General features: G+C 38.0%; 1 protein-coding gene across 1 annotated transcript; it reads right to left on the reverse strand.

The window, feature by feature from the left end:
- Nucleotides 1-5,011: 5,011 nt before the first annotated feature.
- DMRT2 (doublesex and mab-3 related transcription factor 2) lies at nt 5,012-11,956 on the reverse strand. Its single transcript, XM_088476638.1, has 4 exons — nt 11,691-11,956; nt 9,940-10,413; nt 8,078-8,180; nt 5,012-6,272 (listed from the first exon to the last, which is right to left on the reverse strand). The coding sequence occupies exons 2-4, from the start codon at nt 10,390-10,392 to the stop codon at nt 5,251-5,253; spliced, it is 1,578 nt and encodes a 525-aa protein (XP_088332764.1). The 5' UTR covers nt 10,393-10,413; nt 11,691-11,956; the 3' UTR covers nt 5,012-5,250.
- Between the last annotated feature and the right edge of the window lie 4,758 nt (nt 11,957-16,714).

Here is a 16,714-nt window from a genome sequence, read left to right on the forward strand (position 1 = left end):
TGGTTGTGTTAACTTTAAAATTGAGGATATTAAATATGGGTATATGTGAAAAAAATAGCATTGATAAAACCCAGTTACTTGTTAAATGGGTTATCACACAGTGGTGGTCAGTTAGGAAGAAGACAAATAACAGGGCATACATACATATCTATGTCACCTGGTTTGGATATAATTTATTAATGGATATATTGCACTAACCTAATAACAATACTATACCCAATGTAAATATGATAAGAACTACATGTGGAGTGACGTCTCCCATGGTCAGTCCCTTTGTCTTATATATTGTTTGTTAAGTTATTTTCTGTAACCAGAAATAAATACATTTTTGTTTTTCCCTTTGTGTAATTCATTTTCATGGTTTACAAGTGACACTACATTTTAGAAGGGGAAGGATACATTGTGTATGCACTGTACACTCTCACCAGCATGTATCACCTGCACAGGACCACAGAGACACCAGCCGCATAAGGACTTTCTGTTTTTGTTCTGATATATGTTTGTCCATCTCTTTAAAATAAGCTCCTTACATGATTGGGCATTTGAATAAAGGCAAACCTATGATCCGATAAGCTGGGATAAATATATGTTTTGCAGAAACCCCCCTTGTATACTTGATTCAAAGATGGGTGCAATGTTGATGTCGGACGTAGTGGAGCAATTGTTTGTCACTGCCATGCCCAGAGGGACCGTGTTCTGGGCGTGCTCTAGTGAGGCTCAGCGAATTCGTTCACAGCTGGAGATGCCCCAGTGTCTTAGGAGAATCGCTCTGTCTGAGACAGCATAGGCTTACTAAGAACAACCAATGTGGGATCGATGTTTCTAATGTTTCCGCTTTTGTACATAAGCAGCGGATGTGGGCACCGGAGGCGGTCTCTCAGTGCACAAGATATCAGCCAAATCATTGTGTATGGATCACAGTCATGAATGGATATGCGCCCATCTCTATATTATGCCTTTAGTCCAACTCTGACATAGACGTATTCACTTTATACAATAACTTTCAGTGAAATGTCACACTATAAGTAATAGCGTGCTAAGGTTCACCCTCCACACAGAAATAGCATGTGATATACAATAGTTGTGGCGCTAAATCAGAAGAGCGAAAGTTGCTGAACGTTACAGCATAGAAAAATAAAACCTAAAAATGTCTCCATGATAAAAATGACAAAAGAATGTGGTGTGAATTTATTATGCTGTAAATTACAGCACTTGGCCCTTTTCACTTATGCCTTCAAAGCATTATAAATATTACTGTGCTTGTAATCTAAACTGAGCTGATTGGCTTTCAAAATAACAAAAAGCTGTCACTTCAAGTCCATTAGAAATATTAGGCATACTGAGGTGGACTTGTTATTTAATATGTGGTTTTTCCTCATAGGAGTTATGCCTGGGGAGCAAGGAGAAACATTCCCGAATACCGGTATCACTGATTTTCTTATCTGTATTTCTAATTATCATATATAGTTTGCAGAGTGCATAGAAAATATACATAAGATACACAAAGAAATGGGTTTTAAATCTTAGAAGCTGCAATCTTTATGAAGATGATTTCAGGAGCAAAGATTATAGTTGCTTTGCACATGACACAGCTAAACTACAAACAATTGCTTATAGCAACATGGGTTGTGTTGTTGCCATATTGTCTGGTAAGTTACTGAGGTGCAGATATTTAGTAATGCTCTTTTTGTGCTGCTGCATCATCCATAGATCATGCATGTTTAACAAACGCTATGGCGACAGACAGACAGACAGACAGACAGACAGACAGACAGACAGACAGACAGATAGATAGATAGATAGATAGATAGATAGATAGATAGATAGATAGATAGATAGATAGATAGATAGATAGATATTTTTGTTTATGAAGATGTAATTCTACATTTAAGAAAAAAAACATCTATTTTTAGCCTAAATGGCATAATCATTGAATTCTGGTTCCATGCCATCTTATCAGTGTTATCCATACACAATACAAACGTAATGCACAGTGTTGCATCCTAGTAAATAGACTGTTACAATTACTGTATGTGCAGGGGTGAGTAAAACTCACTTTGAGAGTCATCGCATGTAAACTCTCCGAATGGGGTAGGGGGGAGGTGTTATGTAAAAATGAAAAACAAGAGTTTTAAAAGGAGCTGATAATGTACAAGAAAACATTAAAAGTTAAGCTGTTTCACTTTCTGCAATATACCAAAATGCATGAAGGAAAGTCATAAAGACATAACAGCATTGTTGAAAACTAGTAATAGACAAAGTAAAGCACACTGATTACTGGTGCTAGTTTATCATTCACTGGTACCATGTGCTCTATTCTGACTAGGACACTATCTGTGTGGAGTTTGCATGTTTCACTTGTGTTTGCATGAGTTTCCTCCCACCAATCTGAAAGCATATTGTCTGGTTATTGTTAGTGTTTGTGTGTAGATAACACAAACTGTACACTTACCCTGGGACAGGTCTTGATGTGGAGGATTATTATCTGTAAAGCACTGTTTAATATGTTGCCTCTATTTAGATAAACGTTATAATTGTTATAATAATAATAATGAAACCATTATAAAAGAGATGCAATATATATATTACAGAATGCCATACAGTCTTGTGTTAGTGTACTTTGGAGCTGGTATGTAGCTCACATTTACAGAACACTAATATTCATATTTTCCACTTAGAGTAACTAATGATTGCTAACCACAGTGCAGGGAGTGCACATTTTCTTTTGACAGTGCTGAGATTCTTTGTATCCCACACAGCCACTGCTCTTATCTGATTGAAATGAATATGTAACTCATAATAAGAGCTGCCTATAAATTGTGTAAATAACATTTATCATGTGCTGTGTCTCAGATTTGGAAGCCATGCATCTCATATAGGCACTGTGACTATGATAGGTGACTGACTGTATATTAATGAATTACTATGAGCTATATTTTATGTGTTATGATATGTGACTGTATATTAATGAATTACTCTGGGCTATACACTTTCTTTGTTTTATGTGCTATGATAGGTGGCTGACTGTATATTAATGAATTACTCTGCGCTATATACTTTCTTTATTTTATGTGCTATGATGGGTGGCTGACTGTATATTAATGAATTACTCAGAGCTATATTTTATGTGCTATGATAGGTGGCTGACTGTATATTAATAATTACTATGAGCTATATACTTTCTTTATTTATGTGCTATGATGGGTGGCTGACTGTATATTAATGAATTACTCAGAGCTATATTTTATGTGCTATGATAGGTGGCTGAATGTATATTAATAAATTACTCTGAGCTATATACTTTATTTTATGTGCTATGATATGTGGCTGACTGTATATTAATAAATTACTCTGAGCTATATACTTTCTTTATTTTATGTGCTATGATGGGTGGCTGACTGTATATGAATTAATTACTATGAGCTATATACTTTCTTTATTTTATGTGCTATGATGGGTGGCTGACTGTATATTAACGAATTACTATGAGCTATATACTTTCTTTATTTTATGTGCTATGATGGGTGGCTGACTGTATATTAATGAATTACTCTGAGCTATACACTTTCTGTACTGAATGTTCAGTGAATGATTTAAGGGGGAGCCTAGATGAGAATAAGACAGTTGATGCAGTACCACTCCTGGAAAGCAGCTGGTGATCCAGAACCCTCATATTCTCCAGTTTGTTTCTGGACTCTGTAACATTTACTATTATTATCATTTTTATTATTATTATTAGTAGTAGTAGTAGTAGCAGTTGTAGTAGTAGTAGTAGTAGTAGTGTCACCTTTTATTTGCAGCTCAACATTTTACACAGCACTTTACGGTGGGGCAATTATGATATCAACAAATGACATACAGTGACATGAAATATACTGTAATGATGGCTGTAGACTTTACTAGGTCAGTTTTAAGAATTTTCTGGAAATACCTACATATATTATTTGAAGCATAATACAGTAGACTGATCTGAAAGCCAGATGAAAACTACAAGGGAGAGGACTGGGAGAGGCACACACATTGGCTGCCCTGGTGACATTTGTCTGTATACACATGTACAAATGTATGGATGTGTAAATGACATAAAGTAACAGCATTTGTTTACAATGGATGTAGAAGGAAAAATCCAGAAAAGCATTTTTGCTCTCTCTCTAATGCCTTCAATGCAGACCCCAAGGACAGAACATAACCAGGCTAGTTAGCTGAAGGGCACATTGCTTTGTGGCTGCATCACAGTGCTTATTATTTAGGAACATGACTTAGGGGTCTGTGTACTAATAAAGGTGGTACTGCCGCAATTATTATGTACCTTACTCGCCGGAGATATTATCATTTTCAGAAAAATATTCTGGCTATGTACTATGGGGAACTCGCAGGGACAGTGGTTGCGGTAATCGCTCTTCCCGCAAAAAATATCTCCGGCATTTAGGAGAAGTCTTTTACAGAAGTGAAAGACTTCCCCGGGGAAGCTTACACTATGCATGTGCACAGCATCAGCTTCCAGAGCCAGCCGGGGCCTGCGGGGGAAAGATCGAAAGATCTCTCTCCTGCACCCAGGGGACTGCGAACTGCAGCGCTAATTAGCACTTTGCTGGAGATTGCTGTGAAATCTCCTGCATTGTGCTATTAGTGCATCGGAACAATACATAAAATTATGCTGAAACTGTAGTTTCTGCCTAATTTTATGTAAAAAACGGTTTGATACATAGGCCCCTTAATATCTTGATTAATGACAAATTGCAATAAACTCCTACAAATTATGTAATTAAGATTATTTTTTTCCCTGTAGATTATGTTATCATACTGCTGACTTGAAATGTGGCTAACAAAAAGCTGCACCAAAGTGTGGAACAAAATAGATACAATTGCCCTTTGTTTAGTGTATATCTGACAGCTGTCACTAATGTCCTATTGTGATACAATGGTGTTGATTTTTGGTCACAGAAATATGTTTGAAAATAAACAAGCAAATATCAGATAACCATGTAAATAAATATTTAACCATTGTATTTTATTATTTATATATTTATATATTTATATATTGTTTCATATTCAAATACTTTACAATTCACATATGCAGATCATACTTTTTACATTTAAATATTGTCATTTGTACAAAAGAAACGCAACATGCAAATGTATGTTTGTACACTGTATAAAAAGGCCATGTGCATCCCACTGACTCTTGCATTATGAAGGAATTCTAATGGCTCCCAGCAGCTAATCCAGTAGCCACTGGTGTGAGGAATATTACTCACTGGTACGCTGCGCTGTGGTTGAGGGCATCTTCAGGATTGATTCCACAGAAAATGGTAAGGGTTCGTTGACTGAAAGTTTTGATCCTGTTTCTTTGCCTAAGTAAAAGTCCTTTTTGTATCTATCAATAGTTAATTTGTATGTCTGGTTTTCCTTGGAAGAACATTCTCTAAATTTCTTTGCGGGTTCTTCATAGGGGTCTTTGGTACAAGAGGTTTTAAGCTCTGACAATGACTTCTCAAGATGTGCCTGCTGAAATAATGAGTGGAAGGGACTGTACTTTATAGACAGAGGCTGTTTAGCTGCTTCCTTACTGATCTTGTTCATTAGACTCTCTGGCGGAGACAAATGGTCCTTGCCAGATAGCTGTGAGAAGTTCCTCTTTGGTGGGGAAAATGCAGACCTTTCTCCAGTGTCCTGTTTCAAGTGTTGTGGGTGTATCATTTGGGTTTCCATTTTGGGCAGTACTAGGTCCTGTTCTGGCGGCTGGCTTTCAATAATTGGGCTGGATTTTGAGTCCCAATTTGACCCAGGTTTCAGTGCCTGCATAGCTGTGGCATTTAAAAGGCACTGTTGGTAAAGAAGAGCATCAGTGATTGGACCATTTTTTGGCCAAACCAAGAACCTGGAGGGTACAGGGTATTGTCTGTAAGTTGTGGCTACACTTACATTAGAAGAAATTAGCTCCACATTTCCTGATCCTGAATATTGCATGGTGAGATCAAGGCAATTGGGCAGGAAATTGCATAAGTCTTTGTTGGGGGCATCAACCTGCGAGTTACCATAGGCAGCTTTGTAGGCATTGTACTCTGTGGCATGTACCATGCGGTTGGGCAGGAAAAGGTTGGCTGCCTGAGAGGCCTCTAGCATCTCTCTTTCTTTATATTCCCTCTCCAGCATAATGTTCTCCAGCTCTTTATCAGCAAAGGCCCGTCTCTTCCTCATCCTGTCACTCACAGGGGCTGGCAGTGAGGAGTTGTGCCCCATGTAAGAATCGGTTGGCATAGGTCGATATCCTGAAAGCAGAATTAATTTATTATATGGGCTGTATGGATACCAACAGAAGGCATCTTTTGTCATTTCACCAAACAAATTATTTATATTCTCTAAAAATCCATTTAAGGCTTTCCACCAAGCAGAAGAACAGAAAAGGTTGACCTAAACCCAACTTTAGTGCTGATAATATACAAAAAAAAATTAAATTTACAATAATAAATCTATGCTAAGGGAGGACAAAATAAAAATGAACTATATGATTGCTCAAGAGTGCATTGTACATATCTGCAATAATACATTGACTACAAACATTGTTTTACTTTATGTAGTTTTAATATTCTGTCACAATAGTGTAAATGTTAATGCTAGTTTCATATATTATTCAGATTTAAATGCACCAGACAGGATACTATAAGATGGACAGAAGATGACACCCCAGATGCAATTATGTATTTATATAGGTGTCACAATGTAACACCAGAAAACATGGCTATACCTAGAACTGATGACATATTTCCTAGAGGCAGATCACAATGTACAAATAGTTACAGATGGGAGAGGAGACTCGAACTAGAAGAAAAGAAGAAACAAGACAGTTAAGAGCAAGAAGACGGAATGTAAGATGAAAAACAGTGCAGAGGATGATGTCTGGAGACAGAGGAAATATAAATGAGGTACAATGTGTCCTGTGACTGCTGTCTGAACACACAGAACATTAAAATGATCCGTTTAAGCCAGAGGGTTAATTTCACTGAATCGACACTTCCCACGGGTGTGAAACGGAGACATTTGAGGGGTCTCGCTATGTTTTTTTTCCGAATAAATTGGACGTTTCCTTTTTCCATTATCATGCAAAATACTTTTATTTGTTTATAAATCCCATCAGAGTATATGGAAATGGAGGCAAGGTTGACAGACATTTGCAAGTAAAATACAATGCAAAACGTTTAAGCTTAAACCCAAAGTTTTGAAAAGCTGTAGATATTGTCTTTGGATAGATGCTGATTTAAATAAATGTGCTGGACTCATTGGCTATTCTACAATATAATGTTTTCACTAAGTAAGTTTCAAGTGGGATCTATAATATATGTAAGTGCACAACGCCCAACGCAGATTCACTTAACAACATTAGGATCACTTCCGAACCCAATACAAGCTTTCGCTATATTTTACTGATAACCCTTCGATTTGCATAAGCACCTGCTGCAAGTTACCGAAGTTGAGAGAGTTAATAAATTGTATTTACCCTTTAAGTGTCGCCAAATAGTCTACCATATGTGTTAGCTAACAACACTTATGATTCCGTTACGATGATCTGTTTGTATTGTAAACTGCAATCTACTGCAAGCTGTATTATCATACTTACTTGTTTTGCATGTTAGTATATGGTTAGTATATTCTACATAGCAATTTAGCGAGAGTCTGTATATTTTTATATACTTGCAGCTTCGTGTTTATATATATATATATATATAATAAATATATATATATATATATATACCCTTAACGACTGTATTTTCCATATACCTGAATACATTGGTTGTATTCATTCACAAATATCCTATGGTATGGTATATGACATGCATAAGTGGGGAAATCAGCGAAACTCGCGCTAATCGCAGTCACTCCGTGTGCCCAGAACCCGCGTATAGACTGATTACACCAGCGTCTGATATCGTCCTGACATATGTGCGATCAACACGCAGCAACATATCTCCAGCAGTGGGAGGAAAACACAATACAGATAGTATGGTGGAAAATGAATTACATGGCTTGTATGCTTTTTCCCATTTTATGTGGAAAAGGATGATGGGTGTAATATTACCTTCCAGTATACTCTTAGCCAGCAAGCTGGGGGTTCTTATGTGCCGCTGGTAGACAGTTTTCCTCTCTGTTATATTGTGTTTCCCAGTAAGACCTTTTTTATCCTGCAACAAAGACCATAACAATGTTATACACAGTACTATATACACAGCTAGGCATAACACTCGGGAAAAAAAATAACATCAGTTCCTTGGTACGTGTTGACAAAAAACAAAATGAATAAATAATATTTTTCTCCATTCATTTAAATATAGATTGTTTTAAATGTAAACCTGTTATCCATTGAACAGGAAACATCCAGCGACTAAACCTACTGCAAACACTATAAAAAGCGCAAGTGGATATTTATGAGTTTGAACACAAAATAGCCTCTCTGCTGTCACTGTTTAGATGGAAACAAAGGACATTTTTCTGTGACAAGTGACTGAGCTGTATGCTGAGGTCTGACAGAACAGGACAATACCTGGTACAGTAGCAATGTGCCCGGGGCTGTCTGCACTTCGCCGTCAAGGTGGTGTAGTGCCAGCAAGGCTGAGCTTGTGCTGTTTAGGTGCTGATTGTCTGCTGATAAAGGGCTGTGGTGATTATTGCCAGCATAGGTACAAATAATATCTGCAGGACAGAACTCTACTAAGGGGGTTTATTGTCATCATAGGCACTGGCAGTGTGGTGTGGTGGTGGTTTAGCTCGGGTTGTTAGTGTACCATAGGGAGCTCATAGTAAGCATTGTGGGAGGGTGCCAGGATGCAGTGCCAGTCTCCTCAGTTATTGCTGGTCGGCCAGTGTATTGTATAAACGGTATACCCATTACACTGCAGTGTTTCTTATGTGTCTGTAAGCCTGGTTATCTGGTGTAATACAGATATATCCATCTATATACTTTAAGCTGGTTCCTACCTTATTCATTCCAGACCTCTGCTGGAGTGCTACAAATGAGAGTAAATTGCATCTCTTCATGTTTCTCTATGGTTTGGAAATTTTATTATGTCACTACATCATTATGTTAGTTATAACAGGAGTTTTCATTTGTAGCAATTTGTTATGGACTTAATTTGAATTAGTAGTAAATATACCGGGCAGAATGCAGGCCACAGGCTGGCAGACCTAGCAGTGTGGTGGCATTGCTGTGCCCACCCCAGACACTTCCTGCTGACAAGCTCATACAGTACATCGGACAGCAGTCACTGGTCACAGCACAGCTGTGCTCATCATGTAACACAGTAGAGACAGCAGTAATGTGTTCCTAATGTGACCCAACAACTAAAACAACACCAAGGTGCGGAGATCTGAAAAGTCTCCTAGATGTCATTGTTTATTTATATAAAAGCAACGTCTCACAGTTTGGCTTCATGTTTCTATATTGAATCACTATAATTGTAACCAATAAGGAATGTCAATGTTGTTACAAATCCTTTTATTATTAGCCCCAGAGAGCAGATTTCCAGAGAGCAGAGTACACTGTACGCAGGGACACGGTAATGAGCTCTAGTTTGCCTTATCCAGTCCTGGACAGTCTATTTGTGTATTTCATACCAATAACTGGCCACAACGTTACTCTTTCATATGGATAATTTCATTTTTTGACATAATATAAGTAAAATGAGTCAATGAGACTCGGATTAGAAATAATGAAATCATCTCTGATTCTGCATTATTATTATTATTAGACGAGTTCTATCAGCAATCAGCAAAACACAACTAGTTACACATATGGGAAAGAAATGAAGAGCAGATGTTTGGCCAACACTCTCACTGTATAAAGTGACTGTAATAGACGTTGTTAAAGATTCAGAAATGAGGCGGGTTAGTGTCCTGGTGAAGCTTAGGGCTGGCATGGCACTACCCATAGCTGATCATAATTACCTCTGTAGCTTGTTGTCTTCTCAGGGCCACCTGTGCTGCCATAACTCTCTGCCTCTCCACCACCAGCAGGCAGTTGGCACATTGGCAGTCCCGCCAGCGACAGAAGCGCTTGTGGCCCTTCAGGCAGGACACCACTCCATGGTTCCTGCACCTGGCACACTTGGGGGTCCTGCTCAGCTTCCTCTGTTCTCCGCCTTTATCCGACCCTTTTTGCTGGAGCTCCTTTCTGGTGTGTGTGAGCCCATTCCCGTCCTGGTCCTCCTCCTCCTCGTCCTCCTCTTCCTCCGGCCCCACCATCCTGCCCTGCTCCGGCTGCCCGTCTGCCTCCAGCTCCAAGCTCTCCACGTCTATCTCGGAGTCTCCAGCCAGGGAGGATGAGTATGAGGAGTGGGGGGAGGAGGATGAGTTGGAGGGGGAAGCAGAGGGCACCGCGACAGCCTGGATTTCGTACATGTCCTCCAATGCGCCCACTTACTGTGGAGATAAGATGCAAAGAGGGTTATTGGTATGTACAGCCATGGACAGAAGAAGCCTATACAGGGTGAACAGCTATACTCCCTCTTACCGACTGGCATTTATCAATAATCACTTTTCCTGTCCATCTCATCGCAAAGCAATTGCAGCCATGTTATGCATACAGTATGTGCTACAGATAATAAACTTACATATGTGTGATAAAATATCCAGAACTCTACAATGGGGCAGCACATTATAATTTCATTCTAATTGATAATAAAATGCAGATATCTTAGTTACATACATTAGCAAACATATAGTAAGCCAACAGTCACACAACATTATAATAGCACCACTTTGGGTAATATATTATATTATTTTATTTCTAAATTGAGAGTCAGGTGAGTTGGCGCTCAGTTTAGAAATACATAAACATATGACCAAAAGTTGTGCTATTATCATGTAGTGTGCTGGGGGACTTTGTTTTGTTGTTTTTATTGCCTAGATTACCCCCTCCCTATATACACAAGTGATGGGCCAATAAATTGATTGAGCAACTTCCACTCTGTGTATATCTGTGATAATCTAATGTGGGCATGCTATATGTGAAAGTTTGTTACCAGCCAGTATGCACATTTTAAATGGATTAAATCTCCCCATGTGACACAATGTAAGCGCTTACTCTATGCCGCTGCTGCACTCTGCACTGTACACTGGCAGCAATAGTCATATATGACGTCAGAGCTCGCGTTTGATAACACACCTTCATAATAGACCCATTACCACCATCTGCAATAACCCTCTGTTACTAAACCCCATGTATTTAATGACCCATACTTATCTGTCTTTCTCTATGATTTCCTAGCATTCATACACACTGAAATGTAAGTCTTAATGAATAATAAAAAGAAGAATATAGAAATACAACCTCTACTATGGAGGAAAATTGGTGTAATTCCCAAAGGCAATAATTTGCTAAATATGAGAGGTAATAACAATTTTCTATTGGTGAACTCTTCCTTAAATAGTATACTGTAGGCAGTAGCAGCAATTCTCCCACGCAAACAGATTGCAAAGCACAGTAACAACACAATAATGCCACTGATCCCAACACGACATTGCATGGCTGCACAGCTGCTCTGACACCAGCAAGCATGATTGTCTGCATATAACACTCATTTGATCTTATAGATAATACTGTAAAGAGTCAAAATACAGTACGGATGCAGACTGTGTGGCGACAGGAGAACACTGTCCTCACAATAATATGTATACAATTAAATAAAATGACCTACCAGCCTAAACTGATGGAAGAAACTAGCTGGGAAAGACGCATCCAAAGTTGGTGACCTCAGGACAAATACCACAGGGAGGATAAATCCTCTGCTTGGGATATGCCGGGCTGTGTAACTCCTCTGATCACTGGGAACCCTGATTCCTTATGTCTCCTATATCCATGTAATAGCAGCGATCGCGCTGGTAAGGAGGCTCAGAGAGACATGACAGTGGCAGAGGGCTGAGACCTTCTCCCTAATTGTCTGCTGGCTGCTGGCTCAAGGGGGGAGCTGCAAGCTTTAATAGCTCGCCGGGGTGCACAGTCCACGCAGCCTGTGTCCATGCTCCCACTCTGAGAGACCTGCCTTCGCGCTGATTGGCTGCTTGTAATGCCTGAACAAGCTATGATTGGTTATTACATCCAAGGCAGCGCCGCCCACTCCACGCCTTGTCCTGTTTACAATGGCAGAGGGCTTTTCAGATGGTCACTTTCTTTATGGGTCTCCCCTCTATTATCTCCTCCTGTCATCGTCAGGTTTTAGAGGTAAATAGAAAGGACACAAGAGTACTTTATTTATTTATTTCACATTGTATAGTAAACATTTTACTAGATCGCAATCCACAGTAACTACAAAGAAGGTAAAATAAAACAAAAAGATTAATATTGCTGTCCAAATAAATAATATTTAGGGAAGTTAACAAAACACTTTACCGAGGTTTTTGGGGACACTTTACTCAACCTGTTGTAGTTCCGTCTACATCTACAGAAGTACACGATATAAATACAGCAATGACAGGAGAACTGTAAACAATCTAAATATTTCCTTCATATTTGTTGATTTTCTCTTTTAGTTGCACTGCAGCACATTAGTCATTTGGCAACAACCTAAAATCGCTTTATTACGTTTCATATATACATAATGCTAAATATGCATTAACAAACCTACACCCATTGGATAATGTAAATGAAGAACATATTTATTACTATTTCACTAACACAGAACATGCATATTTGTTTGCCATTTTAGTAATTTGGTTTTATTTCAGGTCGTATTCTCTTTAACTTTCATATCTCTTTATTTTACTTGACACGTAAAATATCAGGTAACCTTTAGATAAACTGTTATAAACAAAATAATAGCACACAAATGACGCTTCCATGTGAAATATTATAATAAGGTGCTTTTTGTCATTTTACCATTGAAAATAGAGAATATTGTTCTTTACTGTTTTTCCGCGTTTTCCAATAATGTAGTTATTTTGTATACTACAGTATGCTGTATATAGGTATATGTTTATACTGTATATCTCTATACTGTAGTATGCTCTAATAATATAATAAACAAATATAATTGGTTCATATAATAATGAGCACTGTATAAATAAAGTACAATCAGGCTGAATGCAATATATTAATACACATATACAGTAGAACACATTAGAATATAAGGCTAAAACCAGCAATCACTACACCACATAGCAGCAGTAACAATACACACTGATGAGAATTTGTTATTTGTATACAAAGAACGTGTTATATGGATAGAACGATTCCAAATATTTTTTTTGTATTCGTTTTATTGCCACCTGTTTCAAAACTGAGTGCAAAACACGTTTACATAAAAGGGAGAGGTTGTTCTATATACAGTTAAAACACATAAATAAGATCTGCATTCCCAAAACTGAAATAACTTTAGATAATCGTTATCTGAGCGAGAGAAAACATTGCAGCCCACAATCTTGCTTTGTGTACAGTAAACTTACGTTAACTGCTCCTTGTGCTCCTGAGCGGAGCAGAGCCAGCTGGTCACAGCTCTAATGGGACAATGGATCTCAGCCAACTCAGTTGCCCACAACACGATTGTGCCATGGTAGTGCCAACAGGTAAAAGCACACATAAGCAGTATTATTCCCATAGGAACTAATTTCCTTGTTTATACTTACCCCTGGTTGCCTTATTGAATTAGAGGCGACTTGGTACTTTAATGTGAGAAAATACAATAACATGTGTGCTACATATTGTCGGTGTATACAGCATTACATTATAGTCCCGGAATTTCTTTCCTCAGCTGGTGGAACTATAAGACCCAGCATGCACTGACAGACAAAACCTGACCACAATTTACATCTGCACTGAGAAACTGAATAACTAATAAGACAATGGGGCATATGACACAGTTTTATTCAGTGGACTATTGTATTTCTTGCTATGTTTTTTATTACAGTTTAAGATGTAACACAATAGAACATAACAATGCTGTGTGGTTTACATCATTGCTAACATGTCAACTAGTGATCTCTATAGTGCCATGTATGTGTGTTATGTGTTATGCCATTGTATTGGATGTGTATGTTATTGCTGATTTGTGTATTTTGCTTTCGTTGTCTTCCTATAGAAACACAACCTCAGTGTGTTATTGTATACAGTGACAAGTTAAATATGTGAATATAGGTTAAAGGTAAAAATATATGCTTTTCAAGGTGAGTTTGTGAGAATTATCACCAGGTAAATATATGTAATTTGTGGTAATTACTACCACTATCTATAATAACCATTATTTTATTTATTTAGCTATTTATCTGACCAGCCACACCGGATCTGATTTATAGCAAGTCCCACAATATTTACATTACGTTGCCTTACTAACATTATTATTATTATTATTATTATTATTATTATTATTATTATTATTATTATTATTATTATTATTATTGTTATTATTATTATTATAATTATTTTATTATTATTATTATTATTATTATTATTATTATTATTATTATTATTATTATAGTAAAATAAATTATTATTACTATTATTATTATTATTATTATTAATAATAATAATAATAATAATAATATCTTATATTGTGCAGTATAACAGAACCAATAAAATAATAATTTGACTGGATTATGACCATTTTAACATTGGTCAATGAAAAAAAAGGTCACTCATACTTTATTATTATACTGTAGCGACGTGGTCCGTGTGTGATAATATCCTGTCACCCTGTCCTGCTCCCTGTATTACACGGGCATGGTGATTCCATGGTGTACATGACACTGGATGACTACCTCTTCGTTTTCTCAGTGTGTTCAGCAAATATGATTCCACCAAGAGACACTGACCCGGATAATGACCCGGATAATAATAGACAGATTGTCCAATAGCATAAAAGTAAAAGATGCATTTTTTCTATTAACCATCAGTTAGATGTCATAAAATGTCCCCTTTTGTTTGTATCCAATATTCGGTAAGCATAATATAGTCTTGTACCTACTCCGTTGTGCCATACTAACGGTGTCACCCAGCAGTGCAATCTAATACAGTGAGAAGGGTAACAGCCTGTACTAGTCAGGGACACGACGTACAGTAGACGGTGTGGCTTTGGGTAATAAATAATATATTCATAGCAGTGCAGAGTTGACTTGTTCTCTCTTCAGACGCTATTAGCCTGAAAATTACTTACTGAACATCGCCATGTCACGGCCTCAGTGTAAGGATTTGTGTTACCTGTTCAGCTTTGAAGTAAGTGCATCCGTTAATTACTTTACTGTAGTCTACAAACTGTATTCTATGTAAAACACAATGCATAAAAAACAAGGGACCTACAGAAAATACCATAAAATATTAAAACAAGGCTGACAGTCTGCCCTCTAGATGGATTACCAGTGATCCTTTGGGCCCTGATCCGTACGATATATGGACGGTTTTGGTGAATAATGTAAATATATCTAATTTTTGGTCCATTAAGGGTACAATGATGAATATGTCTCCTTTGAAGGTTGCATTCGCCGGCTACCACATTGAAATTATTTTTTCTGATCTCAGATTTGTTCAATTGCTCCAGAAATCCTGATTTTTTTTTTATTTTTTAGCATTATCTAGGCATTGCATACCATATGTCACTCACTGCCAGTGCATTCATATCCAGGGGGATGGTGACCCAGCATTGCCGAGACTCATAGCAGCCTCACACCCTGCACCCACTATATATTTGCTATTGGTTTCTGGTCATCTTTCATCTAGACTACTGGGAATGATCCAACGTCTCTAATGTGACAAATAGCCATATCTCATTTAATTTAGACCCACAGTTTGCACAGAAATACTGCTGATTGACTGCATACAATGAATGAATCTGTATTAGAAAGACATATAGAACGTTTAACGTCAGTGCCAGGTAGAACAGAGTCCAGGTTCAGTTACAACTGTTTATAAATACACACATTTGCCAGCCTATAACTCACCCAAGTTTACCCCAACATAAAGTTGTTTTATCCTGGACCCTGCGTCTTGTACTGTTGAACTTGTACATTGTTCTGTTTGTCAAAGTTTATATCACTACACTTTAGATAGAAGTTGCAGTGCTCATTTCATTCTATGCAAGTGAAGAAATGCAGATGATGTGCTTGTTCAAGTACTTACGCATATTCCCCTGGTGCATATTTATTAAAATGGGGAGGATATTTGAAACATTGGAGAGAGAGAAAATGGAGAAAGATAAAGTACCAACTGATTAGCTCCTAAATGTCATTACAGGCTGTGTTTGAAGAATTACAGATAGGAGCTGTTTGGTTGGTACTTTATATCTCTTCACTTTATCTCTCTCCAAGATTTGATACATCCCCTCAATGTGTGGTCTGCCCTCTAAATAAAGGATTCCTTATTGCCACAGTTTGCAGCAATAAGGGATCATTATTCGGCAGGATGTCATATTTCTCAGTCGCTGGGACAAGGGCTCCAATAGGAGAGATCAGTGAGAAGCAGTAAGTAGTAAGACGTAATGTGATGGCATTGCAATCACATTACTTCCTGCTTTGCCCCCTCAGCTGCTCTACAGTGCATGCACTAGCCAGAGCCACAGGGGGATCCCTCTCCTGAAAAAACCCTGCAAAGGATAGCCCATAGGTTCCTAGAGGATAGCATGGTAAATCCCACAGGACAGCAGCCCCCATAGAATTCTATGGGGGCTGCGGCTGCTGTCGCAAATGGAGGGACCGCGGCAGATATCGGGTTATCTGCTGCGGTCCCGCCATGTTACAT

The sequence above is a fragment of the Taudactylus pleione genome, unplaced genomic scaffold (assembly GCF_031769625.1).
Source record: "Taudactylus pleione unplaced genomic scaffold, aTauple2 ptg000190l, whole genome shotgun sequence".
Taxonomy (NCBI): domain Eukaryota; kingdom Metazoa; phylum Chordata; class Amphibia; order Anura; family Myobatrachidae; genus Taudactylus; species Taudactylus pleione.